We start from the raw sequence: 25,660 nt of genomic DNA, 5'->3' as shown, positions 1-25,660 counted from the left end.
AAGTGTAGAGGAAACCCGGGAGCAGAGCCCACTCCCCGAGGCATGCACGAGCAGGAGAGCCCCCTCCTGGCTTTCCTGCTCCACTCACAGGGCCTGGACTCAGCTCCGCTGCAGCTTCCCCTCCCGCCCCCCTCGGTCCGTGTCCCTTGGATATTTTTGTGAATTGTGAATTCCCTCCTCCTGCTCTGGCTGGACGCAGAGGAATCCTGGAGCTGCCCTGGCCGGGCGGGCTCCGCTGGGACCCAGCAGGCTCCTCTCGTTCAGGACTCTGCAGCCCCAGGGTTTGCTCATGGGATGAAGGCCCATCCAAGACAAACTTTATGGAGGAGAACGGGCGAGACCTCACATCCCAGACTGACCTCGAGCCAGATCAGATCACTGGCAACTTTCTCCGAGCCCCAGTGGGGAATTAGGGTGGAACAGTCATTACAGTAAAAGGCGGCTGCCTCAGAGGACCACCCCCCCACTCCCGGCCGCCCCCCGCTGGGCACTGCTCTCGGTCCTTGTTCCCCGAAGTTCTCTCCCATCAGGCCCAGGCGCCAGGTTGGCCCCTAGACAGCACCTGTCCTGCAGTGACAGAGGCTTCTCTGTTCTTCACCTGCACGAACTGAGCGGAGCCCGAGCGCCCATGTCCAGCCTCAGCTACGAGGATGGGGAAGGAGTCAGGGGCTGCAGGGGGAGGAGCGGAGCCATGGGGGTGTCCACCCTGGTGCCTGTCAGCAACCCCTGGGCACCTCGGAGGATGGCAGGTAATGGAGGCAAACCCATGGCTTGTGCTGTTTAGTCACAGAGCCCTGTCGGCAGAGACAACCTGCCAGCAGCTCAAGCAGCAGACAGAAGTCCAGCAGTCCCCAGCCCTGGGGAGAGGAACAGGGTGCTGGGTGGGCCCCGGTGGGCCCGCCCCGCCCCCTGGCCTTCAGCCGGGAGGAGCAAGGCGGTGGGCAGGCTGGGTCTCTGGGAAGCGGCTTTGGTTCTTCACCCAGCAGTCTTGAGGTTCAAGGGCAGCTCTGCACACAGCTTCTTCCCTGTCCCACCCACACCCCCTCAGAGGACATTCCTTCTCTGGCCCGCCAAAGGTCAAGTTTCCACGTTCTGCAGGGGAGGAGGGTGGCTTCCCCAGCTCCTTCACGCCCCCTGCTATCAGCCGTCCAGCGCCCAGCATCCTTGCCTATCCCCGGCTTCTGGGGCGAGGATACAGGGCCGCCCAGCTCCTGCGGGCCCTGGCCCTGGACACTAGCGAGAGAGATCTGTGGGGTCTCCCTCCTCCGGGCTGAGGCTCTCGCCCTGCCCCTGCCTCCTCCTCCAGCCGTGATGGAGCCCATGGACCACATTCCCGTGCCCCCTCACCCACTCTCCCCATAGGAGTCACTGCCGTGCCCAGACAATGGGGCTGTATTGATTAGTACAATTCCTGGGCACCGCCGGCCCGTCTCCCCGGGAGCGAGGACAATGCAGCTTTGATACTCAGAGCAGATTCTCAGCAGGTCCTTGGGCTGGGGGAGCCCTCACCCCCTACCGGCCGCCCCCTCGCCCCCACCACTCAGCTAACTCTTCCTGCACTTCTTTGCACAGTTGCCACTTTCTGGGTCACTTTTGCTGGTGTCTGTCTCGCCCGCCGGCTGCTCCTGTCCCTCCCTGGCACAGGCTAACCCAGCCCCTCTCCCCACCCCCCAGCCCAGCCTCCAAGCCTGCCTGGCACTGGTGAGAGGGGCTCGCCCTTCTGGAAGGTGACTGACCTGTTCTGGGGAAGAGGGGGCCGCAGGTCCACGAGCCGTGGCCATCGCGGGGCCAGCACTTGGAGCGCGCGTGTCTCCGCCGCTCATTCACACCTCTGCCAGCTCCAGCGACACTGACGCATCCCCTGCCTCCTCCACTGCCAGGCTGGGCAGCGTCAATTACTTTCACCTCATCTCCTCCCGAAGCTCTGCCTCCCCCATCCCCAGGCCCTCCCCCTCCGGCCAGTCCCCATGCAGCCTGGCGCGGGTGCTCCCAAGCTGGAGATGAGGCATGGGGTTTGTTGTGCTTTTCCCTTGTTCCCAGCAAGTTACTGGAACAACACACACACACACACACACACGCACGCACTCACAACAACAGACGGGGCAGAGCAGGCTCGGCAGGGGCAGGGGCAGAGTGGGGGCTTCAGTTCTCCTCCCAGAGCTGGCCTCGGGGCCCAGGTGCTGTCTGATGCCCGAGGCCTGGCACCTGGGGGGCTCGCGGCGGGAGAGTTGGTGCTGGATGAGTAAAAGGCTTTGTTCCATCTAACACTAGCATTGGTGGTGTACAGGGAGGTGGAGGTGTAGCCCACAGGAGCTTCCCTCCTCCCAGACTTCTTAGTGTGCCGTGGCCTGGGAGATGTCAGGCCTTGTAGCTGCACCTGATTCCTGGAGATGGGGGCCCCTTAACCAGCCATGATGGACAATGTGACTGACCATGCAGGAAAGCTCTGGCCTGGTGAGCTGTGTTGTCACCTGTCTCTCCAAGAGGGTGGTCACCACAGGGTGTGGTCAAGGGCAAGGGAGCGTGGAATGAGGACCGGTGGACATTAGTGCTGAGTGGCCTGGGACCTGCATGTCAGGGAGCTGTCCGGGCTGGGGAAGGCCAGTGGGTGTCTTCATGGCCGTGCTGAGCTGTCACTCAGACCCAGCCAATCTCTCTTCTCTGAGCCTGCACTCACGTCAGTCTCTCCCTGATGCTAGCAAGGTGGGCATGGCCTTGGCACGGGGAAGGCATGTGGCCTCTGGAAACTGACAAGACAGCCATAGGCCTGGCACGTGGCAGGGTCTTAGGAGTTGTCCGTCAGACGGAGGCATGCATGAATTCTGGTGTAAGGACAACTTTCACGCCAGGTCAGTAGGTGTGGTCACCACACAGGGAATACTGCCTAGGGCAGAAAGACTTTTTATTTTTTTAAATGCACAGGCTTTAGAGTCAGATAGGCCCCCAGTTCTGCCAGTTTCTTACCATATAGAACCTTAGGCAAGTCACTTCACCTGTCTGGTCTCAAAACGGGGAGAATATTGACCAATCATTGATTCGACTGAGCACCAGGAAGGAGAGTAGCAATGGCTCACACATATTAGGGCTTCCACAAGCCAGGCATGGCCCTAAGCACTTCACTCACATGAGAAGCCCCAAAAAGTTTATGGAGAACTGAATTGAAAAGATGATGAACTTTTCAAAGCCCCCTCTTATGAACTCAGTCCCAACAGTGCCATGAAGGAGGCACATTATTACTTCCACTTGCATGGGGCGGGGTAGGGATAGGCCTTGGCTCACGCAAGTGCCCCAAGGATGGCCTCAGACCCCCGGACTCCACTGCTCGCTCGGCCAGTCTCCCGCAGCCTGATCCCCAGACACACGCCCCTGACTTCCTGCCGGCACAGACAGAGGGCCAAGGCCTGGCTGGGCCACTGGCTCCAGGAAGCCCAGTCACCCATGATGCCCAAATGCTCACTTCCACCCAGGGTGGGCTCTGGGCTCCGGCTGCCCTGGCCTGGGCTGGGTGCCCAGAACAGGCAGCCCTGGCTGGATGGCTTTCCCTGGCTCTGGCCATGGGGACAGGAGGCGGCAGCAGCCCAGCTGGGCCCTGGCCGTAATGAGGCCTCATTAGCGGGATCCAGCTGCTCCAGCCCCACTTCGGGAGGCCGACTCCCCCAGCTCCCGCCTCTGACTTTTCCTAATAAGAGTGGGCACGCATCCAGGCATCCAGCGGGGCAAGGAGTCTAGGTGCTCCGTGTCCTCTGGGGCTCTGGAGGGGAGGTCCCACCGAGCTGAGGGGAGGGTGGAAGGGAAGCTGTGTGCGGGGAGGGGAGGCCGCAGGGCTAAGTCGGTGGGCCAGAAGGAAGGTGCAGCTGGAGGGCTGGAGAGGAAGCCAGAGCAAGCCTGGTGCTTTCCTCCTGGATCTAGGTCTTATCCATTTCACTAAGAACCAGCTGCACAGCTAGGCTTGGTAGAAGGCCATTTCTCTGCCTGTCCTGGCTAGGAGAGCACCTGTGCTGTGCTAAGCCCTGTGTAAGAAGGGCACCCCCTGGTCGCCAGTCCCTGAGCTAGGAGTGCGTCTACTGTGTGTCAAACCCTGAGCTAGGAGAGCACCCACTATGTGCCAGGACCCACTATGTGCCACATCCCTGTGTGTCAGCCCTGTGCCAAGTGAGCCCCAGTGGTGTGCTAGGCCCTGCACTATGTTAGTAGCCCATGCATGCCCAATCCTAGGCTAGGAGGGGACCCCAAGGAGGCCCAGCCCTGAGCTGGATGAGCACCCACTGTGCTAGATGAGTGGCACCAGGTGACAGGCTCTGTACTAAAGGAGTGCTCAGGGCAGGCCAAGGCTGCACAGCTGAGCTATCTGCCACATGCTGAGTCTTGTACTAAGGAGTGCCCCATGTGTGCCAAGCCCTGTGCTTGGGGACCTCCCGAGATGTGCCAAGCCTGTACTAGATGAGCACTTGCTACATGCCAAGACTGGTTGGGTGAGCACCCACTGTGTGCCAGGCCCTGCGATGGGTGCTGCAAGCAAGAGGTATCCAAACCCCCATGTCAAAGCATAGAACAGGTCGGGGTGGAGCAGCCCCAGGCGGCGCTCGCAAAGCCTCTGGATTCAGGTGCTCTGGCACCCAGGGCTTGCTTTGCTCAGCATGAGGCTTCCCAGTGGAGTCCAAAGACATGGGAAGAGGGCACAGAGCCCACCAAGGCCTCCACCACCCAGGACTCTGTATGAGTGAGAGCCACGTGCGAAGGGGACTGAGGTGGCCGGCCTGGGATCTCGATGGGAGGCACTGGGGCCAAAGCCGAGCCCGGGGCTCTCTCATCTCTCGTCCTAGGATCCTCTCCTCCAGCCCCCTGTCCTCTGAGAGCCAGGCACCTCTGCCCCACACGTGTACAGAGGCCCTAGGTCTGTGTGGAAAGACCACCCCACCCACCCTCCGTGCCCCCAAGCAACCCAGCTGCTCCCAGGCTTGCAGGCACCCTGGCCAGCTGGGCTCTTGCATGGCCTTGTCCTAGGAGCTGCTGAGGCGTGAGGGAGGCAGCTGAGCTGGCCTGGCAGAGACCATCTGGGCTGGGAGTGGAGGGGGGAGGGACACGTGCAGCAGGCATGTGGGCCTGGGCACGTGCAGGGAAGTGGCTTGCTCCTCTATGGGGCACCTGCTCCAGAGCCCTGCAGAAGCTCCTGGGATGGCACAGGGTGTCTGTTGACAACGAAGAGACGCGGGGGCTCGTGTCCTCACACCCAAACCTGGGGGAAAGGGGACGGGAACAAGCGCCCCTTGGTGGGGCCCAGCTACCCATTCCCTACACAGCAGGGCGCAAAGAGAGCAAGAGAAGGCCACGGAACAGGGAAGGTCACAGCTCCGTGGGCTTGCGTGCACACCCTTCAACCTTCTCCCTTCTGACCGCAGCATGCAAAGAAGGAACAGGTCAGAAAGGAACTTTCTTAGCAATCTGCCCTTAGGGTGACACAAGCACCTTCGTAAGCGCAGACTTAGCTGCCTGTGTCAGTTAGCAGGGATGGGGCTTGGCAGGGGCCGGCTGCCTGGTGCACCTCACAGGCTGTATCCTAGAGACGAGCACTGAATGGAGGCGGCTTCAGTTCCAAACTGGGACCCGAGAATAGAGTAGCCCAAGGTCATCAGCAGAACTGAAAAAGAGGCAGGAATAGAATCTCCAAGCAACCACTGGGGGTACCCATGGGACAGATGCTATGAGCCTCAAACACAGCAACAGCGGGCAGGAGCCAGAGGGCAGAGGGCGCCGAGGAGAGCAAGCCCGGCTATCTTTAGGCACATCCTGGTGCTGGGAACGGGAGTCCCAAGGCAGCCTTGCCTTCCAGGCAGGCCGGCCGGGCTGGTCAGCAGAGCACAGGGGCCAGGAAGCTCAGCTTAGGGAGGGATTCTGGGACCTTGTGATTCATGCCCTCTGTGCTACTCACGTGGATCCTGTCCCTCCTCTCTGCCCTCCCCAGTCCTTCCAGGGTCACGTCAGAGAGAACTCAGAGGCTGTCTGGGGTTTCACAGGGCTCAGGCTTTCCACGCCAGGAAGGGGGCATAGGCACACCCCACTTCCTACCCACACCCATGGCGATTCCAAGACTTCTCTGGGAAAGCCAGGATGGAGTTTGGGCTCTAACACGGGATCCACCACCAGCAGGTGCTCAGGCAGGAGGCCTCCATCGTGTCCATTTCTGAGCACCCAGATTTCAGGGCTGGCGCAGGGATACTTTCAGAAGCGTGCTTCATTCAGACTGCTCCAACCAGGAGGGGACAGACCAGAGCCGGCCTGAGATGCTGGGCCAAGGGTCCGATGGTAAAAAGGTTCAGAACAGAGCTGGAGAGAGGATCCTCCAGCAGAACCACCCACTTCTCTCCCCAGCACTTGAACCTGGAGTCCCAGAAATCTTTGGTGGGAGACAAAGCTCATTTAGGGCAGGCCCAGCAGGCATCCCGGGCCAGCTGAGCAGAGCGACAGGAGAAACCATGTGAGGAGCTGCTGAGGGAGGGCTGAGCTGCAGCCCTGGCTCCCCACCTCGCCAGCATGCCAGTGCTCCTCGTCCCAAGGCAAGCTCCCAAGAGAAGCAACGCAGCTTCTGCTCTGGGATCAGATGGGCACCTTTCTCCTGGTTCCCGCTTCCAGTGCTGGCCTGCCCGGACTCATCAGTGAGCCTCGCTCCTTCCAGAAGCTCAGCCAGGCCTTTGTTTGTCAGGAGATCTCACCACCGCCTCTCCTGGGCTCTCAGGCAGAGAGCAGAGGAAGAACCAAACCACGGCTGGGGGAGGTAGGAGACGGAGATGGTCTCAGAGACCAAGGGAGAGGGCTCAAACCGAAACGTTCTTTGTTGTTTTCCGAGTGAAAAGGAACTGGAGAAGCAGAGAAAGCCCAGCAGGGTCTGAGGATCCCCTCTGCCGGCACAAACAACATCCCCATGGCAGGGCCTGGGTGGGCGTGGGGTAGGAGAAACAGCCAGAGCACAGCCCTGGGTGTCCTCTTGTCTCCAAGTGGGACCAGCAGCACCTCGTGGGGCCAGGATGGAGAATGCACCTGCCACCTCCTGGCAGGTCTTTGGAAGACTATGGTAGAATTTCTCCCACTGTAAGCTTAGAGTGGGGCGCTGTCTAACCTCTTGGGGGAGGGGCTCCCTGCCTGGGCCTGGGGCACCCCGGCACTCAGGAGCTCGGGCAGTGCTGGTCCCCAGCCCCCAGGTGTCACAGCAGGTGGTTGGCTGGAAGAGGGGTGGGGGGAATGGTAAGGGGGGAACAAGGCTCATGGGCACCCCCCAATCCCCACAAACGCGGCCGTTGTACTCACCAGCATCCCTTTGGCACCTTTTCCGACCATGGTGGCAGTGGCTGGGGGCTCTGGGGGCCCAGGCTACACTCACAGGTTCTGCTTCTAGCACCTTTCAGACCACAGACCTCAAGAGCTGTGGAGAGAGCAGAGTGGGAGGTGAGGAGCCGGTTGTGCGTGGCCCTGTGGCTCATCAGCCCTGTCCCGCCCGCTCTGCCAGGCCATTGTCCTGTGGGCCCTCAGACCCGGCCCCTCCGAGCTCTTCTCCCCACCCTTCCCCTGGATCTCTTGGTCTCCACGCTTCATGTCCCACTGGGCAAAGGTCTATTTTTGACTCTCCAGATGCCCAATCCTAGAAAAGATAAAAAACGAACACAGAACTGGGAAGAGGTCCAATTCCTTCAAGGTCTGTGTGAATGGCTCCACCCTTTCCCCCAGGAGGCATGGGCTCCCAACCCTGCCCCCGCTCGTGGGACCCTTCCCCACCCTGGTACCGCTGGGCTTGGGCTGCAGGGCGGCTGGCCGGACAATGAGCTCTGGGCCCGCCTCCTTGCCTTCGCACTGCCTTCCCTCCTGTCCACCGCGTGAGACTCTAAGCCCTTGAGACAGGCCTGAAGTGTTGCCTCTTGTCTGCAGCCCTCCTGGACGCCCTCCCCCACCAGGATGGACAAACTGCTTCCTCCTCTCCGATTTGTAGATTTCTATGACCGCCCTTATCATTCCACATTACACTGATTTGCTTAAAGGTCAGTCAACCGCAAGCCAGTGAGTGAGTTCATGAAGGCTTGGGACTGGGTTCCATGTCTTCCTCCGTGCCCAGCCAACTGGCCCGGAAGTGGACGGGAATGAATGAGGCTGGGGCACTAGGCTGGGGGGGGGGGGTCAAGGTCAGCCTGGGATCTTGTAGGCAGCCCTCAGAGGCGGTGTAGGGCCGCTCGGCTGCAGAAGGCAGCAGGCACAGGGAAGCAGCGAGGCACCTGGAGATGCTGCAGGGTCAGTGTCGGAGGCGATGGAAGCGCAGGCCGTTTGGACAGGCCTCAGGGAGGACCTAACCTGCCAAAGCCTGAAGGAATTCTCTCAAGCAAGAAGAACTCTGGGTCAGAGGGACAAAGAGGTTAAACCTCCACAGGGCCTGGTCCCAGGAAAGATTTGTTTCTGCTTTGGGACCTTCCTGTCTTCCTAGGGAGCAACCCCACCCACAGCCACCTGCCCTCCACCTATCGCCCACAGGCCCAGGAAGTCACTGGGAGGCTGGAGATGAGGAAGCTCTTTGCTTATGCAAATGAGTGCCTGGCTTCCCTGGGCCCTTTGCCCCCTGGCTGGCAGCTCTGTCTCCCACAGAGCCTTCCTTCAGCTCTGGCAGGGCAGGGCAGGGCTGGGCTGGTGACCATTTCCCTTTCTTGTGTTTTAAAGATTCATTCGTTTATTTATTTGAAAATGAGAGAGGAGAGAGAAAGAGAGATCTTCCATCCACTGGTTCACTCCCCAGATGCCCACAACAGCTGAGGCTGGGCCAGGCCAGAGCCAGGAGCCAGGAACTCCATCCAGGTCTCCCACTTGGGTGGCAGGGACCCAAGCACTTGAGCCCTCCTCTGATGCTTACTGGGTGCATTAGCAGGGAGCTGGATCAGAAGTGGAGCAGCCGGGACTTGAACCAGCGCTCTGATACAGGATGTGGGTGTCCTAGACAGCGACAGCCCACTGTGTCACAATGTCTGCCCCCCACTTCCTTTTTGTCAGTGGTCTTTGCCTCTCAACGCATCCTCCTAAATGGTTCCTCTGGCGGCTGTGGTGTCGTGGAGCAGCACGGAGCAGCCGGCGCCCTTGTGGTCCCCACCCACAGCACCTTCTCCCCCACGGCGCCAACCCTAGATTTGAGCCCCCCAAAGCAGTCTGCCCTCGCCAGGGAGCACTGATGACAGTGACGACAGTGATGTGACAACGCAGGCGGCATGGTGGGGAGCCACCTCGGGGGCTGCACATCGTGTCCTGTGTTGCGTGAGTAGACTGAGGGCCTGCCGTCCCACACTGGCTACAGAGGCACTCATGCAGGTCACCCCCGCGGTCCCCACACTGCTCATGGCCCAGAGATGCCTCCGTGGGGCCCAACGCCTTGCCCGTAAGTGCCTGAGCCAGGGTTTGCACTTGGTGCGTTGGGCCTGATGTCACTGACTCCGAGGGGACCCCTCCACTCCCGGGTGGTCATGACAGCCAGCTCCTGCCAGGGCCTGAGCACTGACTGCCATCTGGTAGCTTTGGCATTGCTGGGGGAAAGACAGCTTAGTGGCTGCTTCCAGAGAGCGAACTGGGTGTAGCTTTGCTGGTTCTCCTGCTTCTGCCATCTCTTTTACGTGGCTCCCGCTTCCACTCAGAAAGTGCCAGGTGAGTGCCCACGATACGCCGGGCCTTCCTCCAGGTGTTGGAGACCCACGGGCCCAGGTCACCCTGACAAGCAGTGGGTCACAAGGCCAGTCCAGCAGGTGACAAGCTTGCGTTCTGGAATCCAGCAGGCCTGGGCTGCACATCTGGCTCTGCCATTCCTTAGGTATGGGATTCTGAGCAACTTACTTAACCTCTTGGAGCCTCAGTTTTGCCAGTCTGGAAGATGGGACTAATCACCATTCCCTCCCAAGTTTGAGTTTCTACCAAATTTTTGTCTCTATCACGAACCCTTCACACTCGCCGCCCCTCCAACCCCGTAATCCTCCCAAAGCCCTAAAGCCCTGGGGCCCTCCACTACTCCTCCACAGCCCACAGGACAGGGCCCAAACTGCTCAGCGAGCACTTAAGGCTGGCCACGGCTAGACTCACGTATTCCATGAATATTTATTGCAGGTGTGCTCTGGGCCAGACCTGTACTAGACACCAGGAACCCAAAGAAGTCCACTCTTCTGCAGGTCATAGGTTAGGGGAAATGAATGACGCTGGTGACTCATGTTGAATAATTCCAGACTGAGATAAAGGGTGCGTAGGATTAAGATCCATTTCCCAGACTCCACAGCAGGGCCCAGAGTCCAGGAGGGCTGCTCTGAGGAAGCGGCATCTCAAGTGCCCGAAGAGGAAACTAGGCAAAGTGGCAATGATGAGGAAGGGAAGAGGAAGAGAGATTCACACTTTGGGGAAAGACTGAGCCTGGGTATCTCGCAGCAGCCGGGGAGAGAGTGGCCAGAGATGGTGCCAGATAAGTAGGGCCGGGGCTTCTGGGTCTGGGCTTTGGCCCCCTGAAGGCTTCGAAGCAGGGATCCCCTTGGATGCTGACAGCATCACCCAGGACGCAGCATGGGGAAGGGACTGGAGGGAGGCGAGTGCAAGGGCAGAATTCAGTTAGGACCTGGCCAGGCCAGGAAGGTGGACATGGGCTGAGGAAGGGGTGCACTGACTTGAGAGATGGCATTGTGGTGGCCCTTGGGGGCCCTGCAGGATGAGGAGGGGTCTCTGGTTTCCAGTGGTGCCAGTTAGTGCCAGTGAGCTGGTGCCAGTCCCAGGTTTCTGTTGGTGCCAGCGAGCTGGTGCCAGTCCCAGGGACAAGAATGCTGGTGACACGGCAGGTGTGGAGACGGCAGAGGATGCACTGGGTTGGTGCTGCTTGTGAGCCACCCGAGGGTAGTGGTTGAAAGGGCCCGCGGTTCTGCCTCGCTGTCTGGTGCCTTCCCTTAGCCCCAGACAGGAGTGTCAGGTGCCAAGCCCTGGACGCTCCTGCCTCCAGGCCCGGCTCAGGCAGTAGAGGGCCCCCGCCCCAGCTCCACCTGTATCTGTCCCAAGGACATCATCTTCAGGAAGCCTTCCTCGGGCCTCCAAGAGCCTCTCAGCCTTCCTGCGGTGCCCCCACCCAGTCCCACACGCTGGCCACCCGCAGGTTGCCGGGCTCGCTGTGTCCACGTCTGGCTCCCCCACTAGCTGGAGGATCTCCTAGGGCAGAGGTGTGAGTCCTCTGTGACCCCCAGGCCAGCCGCAGTCTCCTTCCTCTGCAGTCCTTGGAAACCTTCTGGCGAGCTCACTATCGCCCCTCACCCACTATTCTCCAACCTGCGGATGCCATTCACTTTGGGGCTGTCTAACCTCTCCTTCCCCACTCCTTGTCCCCCAGCCCCACCCCTAGCCTTTATATCCTAGCGGCCGTAGCCTCGGGCTTGTTTTAACTGAAAAATAGACCAGGCTTTGTGAGGGGAGCTGTCAGAGAGCCCGGGGACGCGGCTCCTTTAAGAGCGATCCGCGAGGGGGCGTGGCCTGCGGGGTGCAGGCCCGAAAGGGGGTGCGGCTCCTTTAAGTAGCGGCCGGCCGCGCGCGAAGAGGCCCCGGGCGGACCGGCAGGGGCGCGGTCGCTCTCGGGGCTGCGGCACCGCCCGGAGCACTTCAGTTCCTTGAAGCGGGGCGCGTCCGCCTTAATCGAGGTGCAGGCCGCGGGGGGCGGGCGTTACATCAGCCACCACGTGGGGGCCTCTCAGCTGGCGTGCAAGCGGTGGCCCCGCCCCGGCCCCTGCCGTGGAAAAGTACCGGGGCGCCGGGTCCCCGCCCCCGGGCCGGCGCCCGCCCCTCCCGGCCCCCCGGGCAAGCCCCCTCCCGCCCGGCCCCGGCTCAGCCCCTCCGCCCTCCGCGCCCGGCCGTGGGTGCGGGGTGCGGGGCGCCAGCCGAGGGTGGGCGCCCTGCCGGCGCCCTGGGGCTGCCAGGCCCCTGCCCTCACCTGTGGCCTCCCGGGCTAGCCCCCGGCGCGCCCGGAACGAGGGTTGCGATGCGGAGGGAGCGGATCCTCCCTAAGGGAGCAGCCCCCAAGGAACTCCCAGCCCGCAGTCCCTTCCCAAAGCTGAGGCCACCAGCGCCGCGGACAAAGAGGGCCCAAGGGTGCGGGACCCTCCCGCACGGCTTCCTGGGGCCCGCGGGCCCCGGCCCCGGACTCGGACCCGGACCCGGCACCAGAAGAACGGGGAGGATAGTGGCCAAGAGGGGCCGAAGCAGCCAGGCCGGCCAGCCGTGTGAGGCGATGGAGCGAGTGCTAGTGCGCTGGGCGCAAAGCGCACCCTCGGTGCCCGGCCCCGCAGGCCCCCGCGCGCGGACCCCTGGCGCTCCGGACGGACCGTGACAAGCTCAGGCTCCGGTGCTGCCCACACACCCACGCCCCCGCGGCCGACCGAGCCGGCGTCGGCACGCAGCGCCCCGCACCCGGGAGTGCCTCCCCAACCCCCATTCCCTCCTGGCTTCAGTCCCTTGGTGACAGCGGTGACACCCAGACGCGCGCACCTACCCCGACCTTTGCGGCGAGACAGGCATCGCGGTGCGTGCGCCCACGCGGCTCCCGCAGATGCCCGCATGCATGCGCGATCGCTCACACGCGCGCGCGCGCTTCCCCGGGGCTCAGCCCCGCCGAGGCGGCCGCACGCTCACCCCGACGGCTGGACCCTCGGAGGTGCGGACCGCAGCTCCCCGGCCCCCGGCCCCTTACCATGCTGCAGCCCCCGGCCCAGGCGTGGCGGTCCGCGCCGCGGTGCGCCCAGGTGGCTTTCTTAAAGGGAAAGTTGCATCAGCCTCCCGAGGCCCGGTGCCACCGTGGGTCCGCCCGCCCCTCCGCGCTGCTCGCGGCTCCTCCGGAGCTTGTTGTGTTTTGGTTTCGAGGAGGCGGGGGCCAGGAGTTTGGTGAAAGTTTGGAGTGTGGAGAAGGCTTGGGAGACCTAGCCAAGTCCCTCCCCCTCCCTGAACGGCTCCCCCGGCCTCCCGCCCCGCGCCCCCACCCCGCCCCCGCCACCCAGGCTCCTCCTCCCAGGGAATAAAATTACAAGTCGCTCCAGCTTTCAGATGATTGATCCAGCGAACCCTCGGGAGCGGGGCTCCGCGAAGGACCCCCCTTCTCCGCCCCTGCCTCGCTGCCCTGCAGCTGGGGCCCTTGGAGGAAGCAGATGTCCCATTCGGGCTAGGCTGGAATGGAGCCAGAGGCCTGGGGCACTTCGGGGGGCTGGGGCTGGGGCTGCAGTTAGCTCGCCAGGCCCCTGGCCTTCTGCGCCTGCGTTCCCCCTAGAGAGAAGTCAAAGCAAATTCCATTCCCTTTGGAGCAGCGCCGCTAGACACTGGGCACAGCTGGGTAAGGCCTGGGTCCTACCCCTGAAACTGGAGAGCTGGCCAGAGGGCTCTCTCCTGGAACCCTCCTTGGACCACTGCCTTGGTCAGCCCTGCTGTGGTGGTGGTGTTGGGGAGGGGGGAGCCTCCAAACTCGTCCCGGCTCCTTCTTCCTTTCATGGTTGGCACACAGACCTGGGTTCTTGCAGTAAAATACTGGTTAACTGAAGAAGCTTTGCTGTGCCTCGGTTTCCTCCCCTGCCAAACCGAGAGGATGCACTAAGGAAACGCCTGGCTGTGTCCATGATGCACACTGCTGCTCCCTGCGGTGCTGGGCGTTTGGATGGGGCTCCCATCTCTGCTTACCTGTGAAGGCCACCAGCCTCCAGAGGATGGGGCCAGTTGGCACTGACAGCAGGGCACCGTCTGGACCAACCATCTTCACTCTGCACCCTGAATCCTCCCCAGTGCATGGCCGGGTAACTGCTCTTACCTCTTCTCTGGGGACGGAGAAGCTGGTGACTACGTGCCAAGCTTGCACGAGACCAGTTGACAAGTGAGATTCCACTTTATTAATTTACAATCAGAGGTGCTAGGTGAGATAACAGGCATCAAGCCCAGATGCCTCCTGCCATGTGAGTTCCCTCGGGCCCCACACGGTTCTGTCCCGGACAACCCCAAGGTCAGGTACATGCCAAGATTGCTCCCAGAACTGACAGCCTGGTCACACTGGAGACACCATCAGTTCTGGGAAATCACTTGTTTTCATTTTCACTTTTCTCCCAGAGATAGTGTGTTTGTGATTGTGAACCTGCTGCAGGTGCACACCCATGCCTCTGTGCAGGCAGTCTGCTGTGCCTGTGTCCCTGGCTCTGGGTAGGCACACCTGGACCTCGCTGTGGCCTGTGTAGTTGTGTGTGTCCAGCTCCTGGGACTGGGTAGATGGGATCCAAGCCCTCCTTGTCCTCCTGCCAGGACCTAACTTCCTCCAAAAACTGCTTCTGGGTTGTCCTCCCCCACCTCCCACGTCGCTCGTCACAGAGGGCTGCCACCCTAGAGGGAGGACATGGAAGAATGGGAGTGGGAGGGAAAATCCTCTTCCTCCCCTCCGCCTCAAAGCAGTGACCTAGGAGTGAGGTGGCGCTGGGAGCGTTCTGAAGATGTTCGGCGTTCAGAGCAAGGTGGGGCTTCCCACCTGCCCACGGAAACTTTATGAAGGGAGGCAGGTGCAGGATGCTGACAGCATGGCTCAGCTCACTAAGGCTCTGCCACGAAGAGAGGAGTTTGGGATTTCCCTGGGGTGGGGAGGCAGCCTGGCAATTTAGCCTATGGGGTTGGGGGAAGAGAAAATGGTCCTTGGGGGTGTTTGGGGAAGTTGCAGACATGGACTCTGCGGGTTTTGCTAGACCAACAATGACAGAGCAGAAAGCATATTTGCGGACGTGGTGACAGGTTTATGGATGTGTGTACTTTACCCACCTTGATCCAGACAGAGCTCCCAGCAGCCACTTGAGCGGAGTCCCGAGGAGACCCTTGTGAGAAAGGTTCTGTTTGAAAGCTGTCTCCACGCCGAGAAGGAACCAGAGCGGCTGGTTTTTTCCAATCTGAATGAGGTCCCAAGAGAGGCAGGTTTGGGCCTAGCCCAGGTCAGAGCAGGGATGGCCTCGTCCCTGGCTGTGAGCTTTTGGCCCCGGGCAACTGGCCCACGCCAGCTCAGGCCACTACTGGGGAGCAGGGGCTTAAGCACAGAGGACTGGGCTAGGAGGGTTGATGGCATCCGCCATCCCTGCCTGCTTGCTTCCCTGGGGCAGGGCAACAAGGCAGGCGGCCGGTGGGGCCGGCTGGGCCCCACCCACCATGGGCTAAGGCGTGTCTCAGGAGCCTCCAGTTACAGTTTCCTGGGAGGGCCGCGCCCAGCGTCAGATCCCCCGTCCTGGCTGGGTTCCTCATTTGTCGTCATCAGCCACCAGGATCAAGGCTTCTCTGCTGGGGGCCAGGGTGAGCTTAGGTGTGTGTCTGGTGGAAATAGACGCAGTGCCACACCTGGACTCTTTCCGGAGGGCACTGTGGGAGCTGGCAGCTCGGGCCACCTGGACGGAGGGCTGCCAGGGAGTTGGGGGAGGGTGCACTTGGCTTGGAGTTGGAGCCTGCCTGACTTGCGGTCACCACCTCCCCTGGAGTCCCCGCCTCTGTAGCCTGGAGCGTTGTTGGGAGTGGCCTGCCTGTGCCCAGCTCTGTCTTCATCTCGGGAACTTGAGGCCCAGTGGTCAGTGCCTGGCACCTTCCCTTCCCTGTCCCAATGCAGTGGAATGGGTTAGACAGGTTCCAGACCCAAGAGCTGTGTCTGGGGCTCCAGGTGTCTCCCAGGCACCCTGCTGGGCTTTCTCTGTCTCCTAACTGCTCTCCTGGCTGCATGAGCCACCCCCTGAGGCTCAGAGCAGAGGTAATCAGGACACACCTTGGCCGCTCAGGTAAAACCAGGCATACGGAGAAGAAGCACTGACTTGGGCTCTGTCCAGGAGAGCATCCCAAACTCCAGAGCCTTGCATGCCTTGGCTCCAAAATACTTTAGGACTCCCCAAATCCAGAATTCTCAATGTCCAAGGTGCCACAGTTCCCAGCCCTGGAGAGGGTCCTGAACCCGGAGTTCTCAGTACCCAGAGCCCACACTCAACACCCAGAGGGCCTTCTGCTCAGGTTACCCAGCATCTGCACCACGTGATGCTCATAATATCCAACTTTCAGAGCACCAGTGTCCCAATCCTCTGGGAGACAGTGTGGTGGCCTCCCAGGATCAAGGTCCCTTTGGGGATGGGCACCACCTGGAGAAGTGCCCTGGCCGAAGCTGGGCAGGAGTGGTGCCAACAGGGACAGTGGGGCTTCCCTGATGTACCCGTCCTGGGCCTGGAGCCCCCACCACCACCACTGAGCCGGCGTAATTGAATGTCCAGGTATTCACTCACCAAATATTTGCAGGCATCTGCTCTGTGCTGGGAGTTGTGCCACTCTCTAGGAATAGAGCCAAGGGAATGAAGAGTTCCTGCTCTCACTGTGGTATGGTGTGGTGAAGAGCCTGTGTTGGTGCGTCTGTGTGGCTCCGTGTGGGGCTGCCTGTAGCCCGCATGTGGCCCTGGGCGTGGCTGGGAGAGAGACTAGCTCTCGTCAGCAAGCAGATGCGTGTGGCCGATGGAGCAGGTTTGGTCATGTCCACTTGTCTGGCCATGCTCTCCCTCTCTGCTCCTCTTCCCCTCTGACCCCCAGAGGATGAGGCTCAAGCCCCCTGCGGGGAGGAGAGGGCCAGTTCCAGAGATGGAGGCTGATCCCGGAGCTGCCGCAGCTGCCCTGGAGAGTTCTCCCCTGCCCCTGCCGGGCCCAGAGCCTCCATGGAATGGGAAGACAGGAAGAGGGGTGGCTGGAAGCAGGCAGCCAACACCAGAAATAACTGCCTACCCTAGGGAGGATCCTGTGACCTCCCTCCAGCCCTCCACCAGGTCCTCCCAGCCTGGTGACCTGAAGCCTGGAATGCATTCCTCTCTGACTCCACTTCCCCAGTAGTCTTGTCTGAGCAAGACTACAAATGATGACATCATAGAGCTATGACGTCAGGAGGAGTGACACAGGCCTTGGGCTGGGGGTTTAGGGTGTTGTTGCCTGAGTGGGTGGGACTCCATCTGCTGGCAGTTTCCCCACCCCCATCCCACCCCCCAGCTCCCAGCAGCTGGGGATGGCAGAGCTGGATAAGCCCTGCTGGGGCCCCGCCTTATCTGTCCCCCCCACATGTCTGATAAGCCTCTTACCAGGGGCTGGCCTAGGGAGCAGGTGGGGAGCAGGGTGGAAACTGGGAAAGGGCCAGCTGGGGTTGGCAGAGCTCCAGGGGAGACAGCTGGGGTCAGGGAGTCCTGGCAGGACCCCCGGAAGGGGAGGCGGAGTCACTGTGAGAGCAGTGTGGGCTAGTGGTTAGAGTAGGATTCTGAGGCCAGCTGCCCTGCCTCTGCCGTGTGTCCCAGATCCTCTAAGACCCGTGTGAGCTTGGACCTGAGTTTCCTCAGGGTTGTTCCCCAGAAATACCATTAGGGTTGCCTGCCAGCCGCAGTAGTGGTAGGAACTGGAGCAGTTAATACCATGTGAGACAAGTGCAGAAGAGAGCCTGACTAGTAGAATATGTGCTCAGCTTCCTTCCCAGAGCAAAATCTTCCCCCGGAGATGCCCACCATACCCAGTAGCAAACCAGGGAGGCCTGGGGCCTCACCAGGGTTCCCCCAGGTTGTCCAGTCCATTCAGATCTCCACACCTACCCAGCCCATGCTCACCCCCAAGCTCCCCAGGAATCCTGGACTTCTGGCATTTTTTCTTCCCGCAGCCCCCACAGACGCCTTGGAGCCCTGGTGCCCTCTGGTGACAAAAGCCATACACGGCAGTTACAGCTGGGTCTCCCAGGGCACAGGGGCCAGACGAGGTGCAGTCACTGTCTGGTTATTTTATACCATCCTCACATCAAATTTAGAAGGTGCAAATTATCTCCATCTCCTGGAGCTCAGGCTCAGGCAGGTTAAATAATTTGCTGAAGGTTACAGAACTAACAAAGGGTAGAACTCGAACCTGAACCCAGATAGGCCTGTTTCGAAAAGCTTACGGATGTGTGTGTGTGCAGGGCCACTGGCCCCAGCAGGTGTTTTAAATGGGAACCTCACTGAGACTTTGAGTGTCACTATGGTTGGGTGTATGGCTGTTGAGCTTCCGGCCTGTGAATATGGTTTAGGGCACAACAAGGTTGGCTGTTGGGACTTGGTGTGGCTGTGTGATTGCACTGTGTGTGTGTACTGTTGTGTGAGATTAGCCATGGCTGTGTGTGTGTATGACTGTGTTGTGGGAGGGTGTGTAGCTAGTGGGATTGTGGGGGAAGGTGATGGAGGGCCCTGAGTTCCCAGCGCCTCTTGCCTTTTTGGTCCCAGGACTGCGTCTGCTCACCATGACACGCGCGTGATGGATGACTTCACATGCCTGATTCGCTCCCATGGGTTCTCACTCCCCCGCCCCTCTTTTATTTTTTGAGGAAGTAAAGCAAATAGTAGCACAGATGGAGCTGGTCTTCGTTTTTTTCCATGGGATCTTTGTGAAAGCATTTTACATGCCTTTGAGTGATATCTAAAAATGTCATTTAAAAAGTAAAAGTAAATATGACCATTCTCATTCTTTCATTGGAACATCAGCATTCAAGATATCATTCACGGATCCCTGGGAATCTCTCAGACTCTTACAGAGGATCCACAGTTATTATTTGCCGATTTCACTTGATTGATATTTGCAAGAGCAACAATGGGTAAAGCTGCTGCGTCCCAGTAGGAATCAAGGCCCAGCGCCTCGATACCTTATTAATCCTTTGTGGGACAAAATGGGAAATGAAAGCACTTTGATCACTGGGTCATGAACTGAGTTCACTGAACAGCAGTTTTACTTAAAAGAACAAGTGAGGATTGGGTGTTGGACATAGGTTTTCTAAAGAGCGAATGAAGGGGCTGGCACTGTGTCATAGAGAGTAAAGCCGCCGCCTGCGGTGCCAGCATCCCATATGGGAGTCCTGGCTGCTCCACTTCCGATCCAGCTCTCTGCTATGGCCTGGGAAAGCAGTAGAAGATGGCTCAAGTCCTTGGGCCCCTGCACCCATGTGGGAGACCCAGAAGAAGCTCCTGGCTCCTGGCTTCGGATCAGCGCAACTCTGGCCGTTGCAGCCAATTGGGGAGTGAACCATCAGATGAAAGATTCTCTCTCTCTCTCTCTCTCTCTCTCTCTCTCTCTCTCTCTCGATAACTCTTCCTTTCAAATAAATCTTTTCTAAAAAAGAGAGAATGAAGTGGGGCTGGCACTGTGGCATAGTGAGTAAAGCTGCTGCCTGCGGAGCCAGCATCCCATATGGGTGCCGGTTTGGGTCCTGCTAATCCTCCTCTGATCCAGCTCCCTGCTAATGGCCTGGGAGAGCAGCAGAGGATGGCCTAGGTGCGTGGGCCCCTGCACCCATGTAAGAGACCCAGAAGAAGCTTCTGGTTTCGGATGGGCCCAGCTCCATGACTTGTAGCCATTTGGGGAGTGAACCAGCAGATGGAAGATTTCTGTATCTCCCTATCTCTCTGTAACTCAGCCTTTCAAATAAATAAATAAATAAATCTTTTTTTTTTTTTTTTAAAGAGTGATTGAAGTGAGCCCGTCAGTTCAAGGAAAGAATTTTTGTGTTCATTGACAATGACCAAAGTGGGACTTCTAAGAGAAAATTTGAATTTGGAAAACTTTTATTTGCTCCTTGGAGTTGGAAAGCATCCCAGTTCTGATGAGATTGGTGGTGACATGAATGAACGTCCCTGTTTGGTGTTTTTTGATGTTTTGTAATGAAAAGTCTTAATATTTGGAAGATCTGCAAAACTCAGTGAACCAATATTTTCCAAATGACCAATACATGATGTTACAAAATAATTTGTGGGTAAAATGTCAATCAAAAGTACAGGCCAAACCAATGGATTTTTTTAAAAAGATTTTATTTATTTATTTATTTGAGAGGTAGAGTTATAGACAGTGAGAGGAAGAGATAGAGAGAGAGGTCATCCATCTGCTGGTTCTTCCATCCGCTCCCCAAATGGCTGCAACAGCCAGAGCTGGGCCGATCCAAAGCCAGGATCCTGGAACTTCTTCTAGGTCTCCCATGTGGGTGCAGGAGCCCAAGTGCTTGGGCCATCTTCTACTGCTTTCCAGGCCTTAGCAGAGAGCTGGATCAGAAGAGGAGCAGCTGGGACTAGAACCAGCGCCCGTATGGGATGCCGGCACTGCAGGCGGAGGACTAATCTGCAGACAGTGCTGGCCCCCCAATGGGTTTTAAGGTAACAGAGTGGGGAAGGCCCACACCACAACCAACCTGGAAGAAACAATCCCTCGACTTTTGGTGTAATATAGAAGAACAGCCACAATCAACTGGAAAGACAATTAAAACGCTTTCCCTTTCCAACCACATGCACTTTGAGGTTAGTTGCCTTCACATATTTCAAAAAATATTTTCTGAATGAGTGCAGAGGCAGAGGTGAGAATCCAGCTGTCTGCTATTGAGCAAGACATCAATGAGATTTGCAAAAGTGTAAAACAATGCCATTGTTCTACCAAAATTTTTGTCTTGCAAAATATGTAGCTGTTTTTTATAGGCATTTGTCTTTTCAGTTAATATATAATGAATTTATTATTATTTTGAATTAATATTTTTAACTATTGAATATCAACAGATAAAACCTATTTCTACAGAATTCTGGGTCCTTAGCCACTTCTTATTTTTTTTAAAGATTTATTTATTTATTTGAAAGTCAGAGTTACACACAGAGAGAAGGAGAGGCAGAGAGAGAGAGAGAGAGATCTTCCGTTCACTGGTTCGTTCTCCAATTGGCCGCAATGGCCAGAACTGCACCGATCCGAAGCCAGGAGCCAGGAGCTTCCTCGAGGTCTCCCACGTGGGTGCAGGGAACCAAGGACTTGAGCCATCTTCTACTGCTTTCCCAGGCCATAGCAGAGAGCTGGATCAGAAGCAGAGCAGCCTGGACTTGAACCAGCACCCATATGGGATGCTGGCACTGCAGGCAGCGGCTTTACCCACTACACCACAGCACCAGTTCCCTTAGCCACTTCTAAAAGCATAAAGAGGGGTCGTCATTGTGGCGCAGCGGGTAAAGCCACCACCCACAACACCGACATCCCATGAGCCTGGTTCAAGTCCTGACTGGTTCACTTACAATTCAGTTCCCTGCTAATGCGCCTGGGAAAGCAGCAGGAGATGGCCCAAACACCTGTGCTCCTGCCACCAATGTGGGAGACCCAGGCTCAGTTTCTGGCTCCTAACTTTGAGCTGGCCCAGGCCAGGCTTCTGTGGCCACTTGGAGAGTGAGCCAGCAGTTGGAAAATCTCTCCATTTCTCCCTGTCATTCTGCCTTTCAAATAAATAAATAATAAATCTTAAGGGGAAAGAAATTGTAGAGGGATCCTGAGGCCAAAAAGCTTGAGAATCATCGAATTAGAGTTTTACTTAAGAAAAACTTGTTTTTCTTGTTGTTGTTGTTGTTGTTTTGCCCTAGACCTTTGCAACTATTCACAGACAGAGGCAAATGAACGTGATGGTGCTGCTTGCATCAGACCGGGCACAAGCTACAGAGTGAGCGGGTTCCCGGGGCGGCTGGCCACGGTCTCTCGCTGTGGGATGTGCATATTGTCACCCTCTCCCCACTCAGCACTGTGGCTTCTTTCTGGAGGAGGAAGGAAAACTGATCCCTGCACAGCTACAGCCTCCAGGACAGGAGATGCCGGCTCCAGCCGGCCAGGGCTCCGTGCAGTTCCTGGTGATCTTGCTTCATTTTGTCTCTCCAGTTTCTCAGCACACTTTTTTTTTTTTCTAAGCTGTGTTATTTTATGGAGCACTTTCTGCATTAAGAACATTACATTCATTTTCTTGTTTAATCCTTGAAGTGACTCTAAGAGCTATTGTTCCCATTTTATAAATAAGAAAGCCCAACCTTTGAGAGTTTAGGGAAACCTATAAATCTTCCTTAATCTAGAAATAAAAATTAAAGGTGACCTTAAATCTCTTTAAATTCGTATATTAAAAAATGCTGTTCATCAGAAGTTTAGCACTATGCCAGTTGCTCCTAGTAACAGATTACCATGAAAGGGAAACATCAACTCAGGTCCCGAATCCTTGGGATCTTTACCCCAAGGCCCCACATTTAGGGCGTGTCTGTCCCCCATCTGAGCCATCACACTAATGTTTTGCCAGATTTTTTTTTTCCAGAACTCTGGTTCGGAGCTCTCACATCCCACGCTCCTCAAAGGAACCCTGAGCCCAACCTTAAGGTCACAGGCTTGAGCTCTTCAAGCCACGCCCACAACCTGTGCTACCAGACCAGGAGCAGGTTCACCTCCCCCTCCCCCCTCTGGGAGCTGCAGAGGCGGGAGTGGTGGAGATGGGGCCTGAGCTGGGAGCAGCAGCCCCTGGCCAGTCGGGAATGTTCCCAGACACTGCTGACCTCTCACCCTGACCCGCCTCAGCAAGGACCGACCGCCTCCGCCATCCCCACATCAAGGACAGCAGCCGCCTCTGGAGCAACTGGGGCATCCCCATGGCAACCGTGCCAGGCCAGCTGGGGGGCGGGCTGGGTCTCCTTTAAAGTTTCTGCTGGCCCACATCATGGCCTGATTCTCTCATCCTGGTAACCCTCGAGGGCCCTGGAGATTGGAGTGTCCAGAAGTGGAGGGGACCCCCCCCACTCCCCACCATTTCTTCCAGCTCAGCCAGATGCGTCCTGAGACAGTGCAGCGAGAGACCCAAATCTGTCCACAGCCCGGGGCCCGCACCAACACCCTGGATGTTGGCCGGCGTTTCTCACCTCGTCCCAGGGCCCCAGTGGTGGAGTGACAGGGGGTTCTGAGAGGTTCTGGACTCTTCCCCATCCAGGCTGTGTGGCTGCTGCTGGACAGGGCATGCGGGCTCGTCAACCGAGCACCCATGGAGAGGGACGGGGAGGAGGCTGCTCAGGGCTTGGTGACCCCGCCAGGCCTTGTGCGGGTGATTAGCCGTCACGTTGGCTCTAAGCTCCTTACCCTCGGTCTCGAGCTTGCCTACCCCCAGGTCTAATCCAGAGGCAGGGGAGGGGGCGCGAAGGCACCAGGCAGGGCTTAGGGGCCTTGGTGGGTCACCGGTGACCCATTTAGCATAACCAGCTGCGGCCTTGGGGCAGTCGGACCTCTCTGTCTCCCAGAGGCTCTGCCTCTCCCGGCCTCTGAGTGTATGCACCTGTGTTTCCTTCTGTCCCCCGTCTCCATGTGGACTACAAGCCTTTTGTCTTTGTGAACAGCTCTGTGCCACTGTTGTTGGTGACAGAGGCATGGACACCACTGGGTAATGAGTCCCACAAAGCTCAGTGACAGGATGGGGCTGACAGCGCAGGGTCTGGGTGGCAGTGTGCTGTAGGTGACCCAGGGCTTGGGGGACATTGGGTTTTTGTACTGGACACGCAGCTTGGGGGATCCTGAGCTGCTAATCCAGGATTGTCTGGGTGGCTCAGTGACAACAATTCAGAAAGAATGTGGGAGGCAGCAGTGGTTCTCACTGGGGGCAGCTGGGAGCCCTCCAGCCCTGTTTTGGGACACCTGGCTGTTCTGGGGACAGTTTGGCTGGTAGGAGCCGGGAGAGGGTATGCTACTCGCATCAGTGGGTCAGGCCAGGGATGCTCCTCACATCCTAGATGCAATGGACAGTCCTCCACAACCATGCGTTACCCTGGGGGCCCGCGTTATGGCGTAGCAGGTTAGGCTGACATTACGATGCCTGCATCCCTTTGGGAATCCCAGTAGCTGGGCTTCTGATCCAGATTCCTGCTTATGTGCCTGGAAAAAGAGTGGAAAATGGTCCAATTACTTGGAACCCTGCCATCCATGTGGTAGACCCTGATGGAGTTCCTGCCTCCTAGTTTCAGCCCCGTCCAGACCTGGCTATTGTGGTTATCTGGGGAGTGAATCAGTAGATGGAAGAGCAAGGTATCTTTCTTTTTCTGTGTTTCTTTATTGTCACTTTGCCTTTTAAATAAATAAGTAAATAATATATCTTAAAAAAAATAAAGCACAAAGGGGAGCCAGAGCTGTGGTATAGTGGTAAAGCCGCCACCTGCAGTGCAGGCATCCCATATGGGCACCGGTTTGAGTTCTGGATGCTGCACTTCTGATCCAGCTCCTTGCTAATACACATGGGAAAGCAGCGGAGGATGGTCCAAGTGTTTGGAACCCTGCACCCATGTGGGAGACCTGAAAAAAGCTCCTGGCTTTGGGTTGGTGCAGCCTCGGCCATTGTGGCCATTTGGGGAGTGAACCGGTGGATGGAAGATTCTCTCTTTCTGCCTTTGCCTCTCTGTAACTCTGCCTTTCAAATAAATAAACAAATCTTTTAAAAACAAACCACGCCAAGAATTACGCTGAAGCGGGTGTTTGGCACAGCAGTTAAGACTGCCCGGGACTCCTGTCCTGTGTCCCGTATTAGCATTCCCACACTCCAGTCCCTGCTCCCATTCTGATCCAGCTTCCTACTAATGCCCACTCTGGGAGGCAGCAGGTGATGCCTCAAATACTTGTGTCCCTGCCACCCACGTGGGAGACTCAAATTGAGTTCTTGACTCCTGGCTTCAGCCTGGCCCAGCCCTAGTATTGCAGCCACTTGGGGAGCAAGCTAGCAGATGGAAGATCTCTCTGTCTCTGTCTCTGTGTCTGTCTCTTTCTGTTGCTCTGTCTTTCAAATAAGTAAATAAATAAACAAATACATAAAAACTTACTAAGTAAGCCAGTGCCTTGGAAATGAACATATGTGTGAGTGTAGCAAAAACAAAAGACAAAGAATCACTCAGCTTAAATGAGGCAAAATCCCCACTCTCGCCCACGCATCCACAGGCAGAGTTCCTCATCTCACCGGGGTGGCCGTGTGGCACCTGTTCAAGGTTACTGGCTCACTCTGCCTGTACTTGCACAGTGTGTGTACCCATGCCCAGCTCACAGGGTGCTGTCTATTGACTTATAGTAGGACCAACAAGGACAGATCTCAGTCCCCCTTTCCCATTTCAGCTTCTACAGTACTTCAGATAGGTCTCTCCCATTGCCTTATGTCAGAGCGTCTCTCTGCTTTAGGCCCAAGGAACTGCTCTGGCTGGGCCTGGGTGATGGGATTGGTGGGGTTTCCCAAGGTGCTGAGATGGGAGGGAGGGGGCAGCTAGACGGCGGCTGAGCCCAAGGGGCTGTGGGGTCCTGGTGTCCCCACGTCACAGGACGGCTCTGTGAGCTGATCTGCTGACCTCCCTCCTTCCCACAGCTCTCTTTCACACGGTCTCCTGATCTTCCTTCTCCCCTCTGGCCAGTCTCCTACACTTGGCTTTTCATCTGCTAAGCCAGGAGACGTCCGAGTGTCCAAAGCCAATTCCAGACGCTGACGCTTCCAAAGTGGCTCATGGTGACATCATGGTGGGACTTGACATTGCCGTGATGGGACGGTTAACAACATGAGCCAGACTTTCTTTTATTTCCTTGGAGAGACCACAATTCCTCTGTCACCAGCACATCACTGCCCAATGCCACCGGCACATCAGCGTGGTTGCACCTAGACTTGGCCTTACCCACTGCTCTATGCCCCTCAAGTCCTTTCGCACATACCCCAGTGTGGACCTTAAATGATGTGTGCCCCCACAGTCACAATCCAGTGTTCTCTAGTCCCCAACATCCACAATGCAGAATCTCTCATCACTGAGCTGCAAAGAACCTCCCGTCAGCAACGTGGCCG

The 25,660-nt window shown here is 57.8% G+C and overlaps 1 protein-coding gene and 1 long non-coding RNA gene across 11 annotated transcripts in view; both read right to left on the bottom strand.

Moving 5' to 3' along the window:
- SLC6A9 (solute carrier family 6 member 9) overlaps positions 1–14,930 on the bottom strand; it is a 33,572-nt gene extending 18,642 nt beyond the window's left edge. For 2 of the 10 annotated variants that reach the window (XM_017346367.3, XM_017346366.3), the window contains exons 1-2: positions 14,806–14,930; positions 7,303–7,417 (exon numbers count right to left, since the gene is read on the bottom strand). Coding sequence is in view for 6 of the 10 variants with exons in the window: in XM_017346366.3 (XP_017201855.1) it covers positions 7,303–7,332 (30 nt within the window). In the remaining 4 variants the exon portion in view is untranslated. Of the gene's footprint in view, positions 1–1,736; positions 1,894–7,302; positions 7,418–12,520; positions 12,669–12,718; positions 12,954–14,805 lie in introns of those variants that run through there. The other 8 variants (XM_070078608.1, XM_051856552.2, XM_051856550.2 and 5 more) reach the window with 5 other exon arrangements.
- A 4,906-nt stretch (positions 14,931–19,836) lies between these two features.
- LOC138850663 (uncharacterized) lies at positions 19,837–22,868 on the bottom strand. Its single transcript, XR_011390743.1, has 2 exons — positions 22,731–22,868; positions 19,837–20,081 (listed from the first exon to the last, which is right to left on the bottom strand). It is a non-coding gene; the product is annotated as an uncharacterized lncRNA (long non-coding RNA).
- Positions 22,869–25,660: the final 2,792 nt, after the last annotated feature.

This window comes from Oryctolagus cuniculus, chromosome 7 (genome assembly GCF_964237555.1).
Source record: "Oryctolagus cuniculus chromosome 7, mOryCun1.1, whole genome shotgun sequence".
NCBI lineage: Eukaryota > Metazoa > Chordata > Mammalia > Lagomorpha > Leporidae > Oryctolagus > Oryctolagus cuniculus.
The sequence above is the reverse complement of the archived record's forward strand: the minus strand, read 5'-3'. Positions and strand labels throughout refer to the sequence as shown.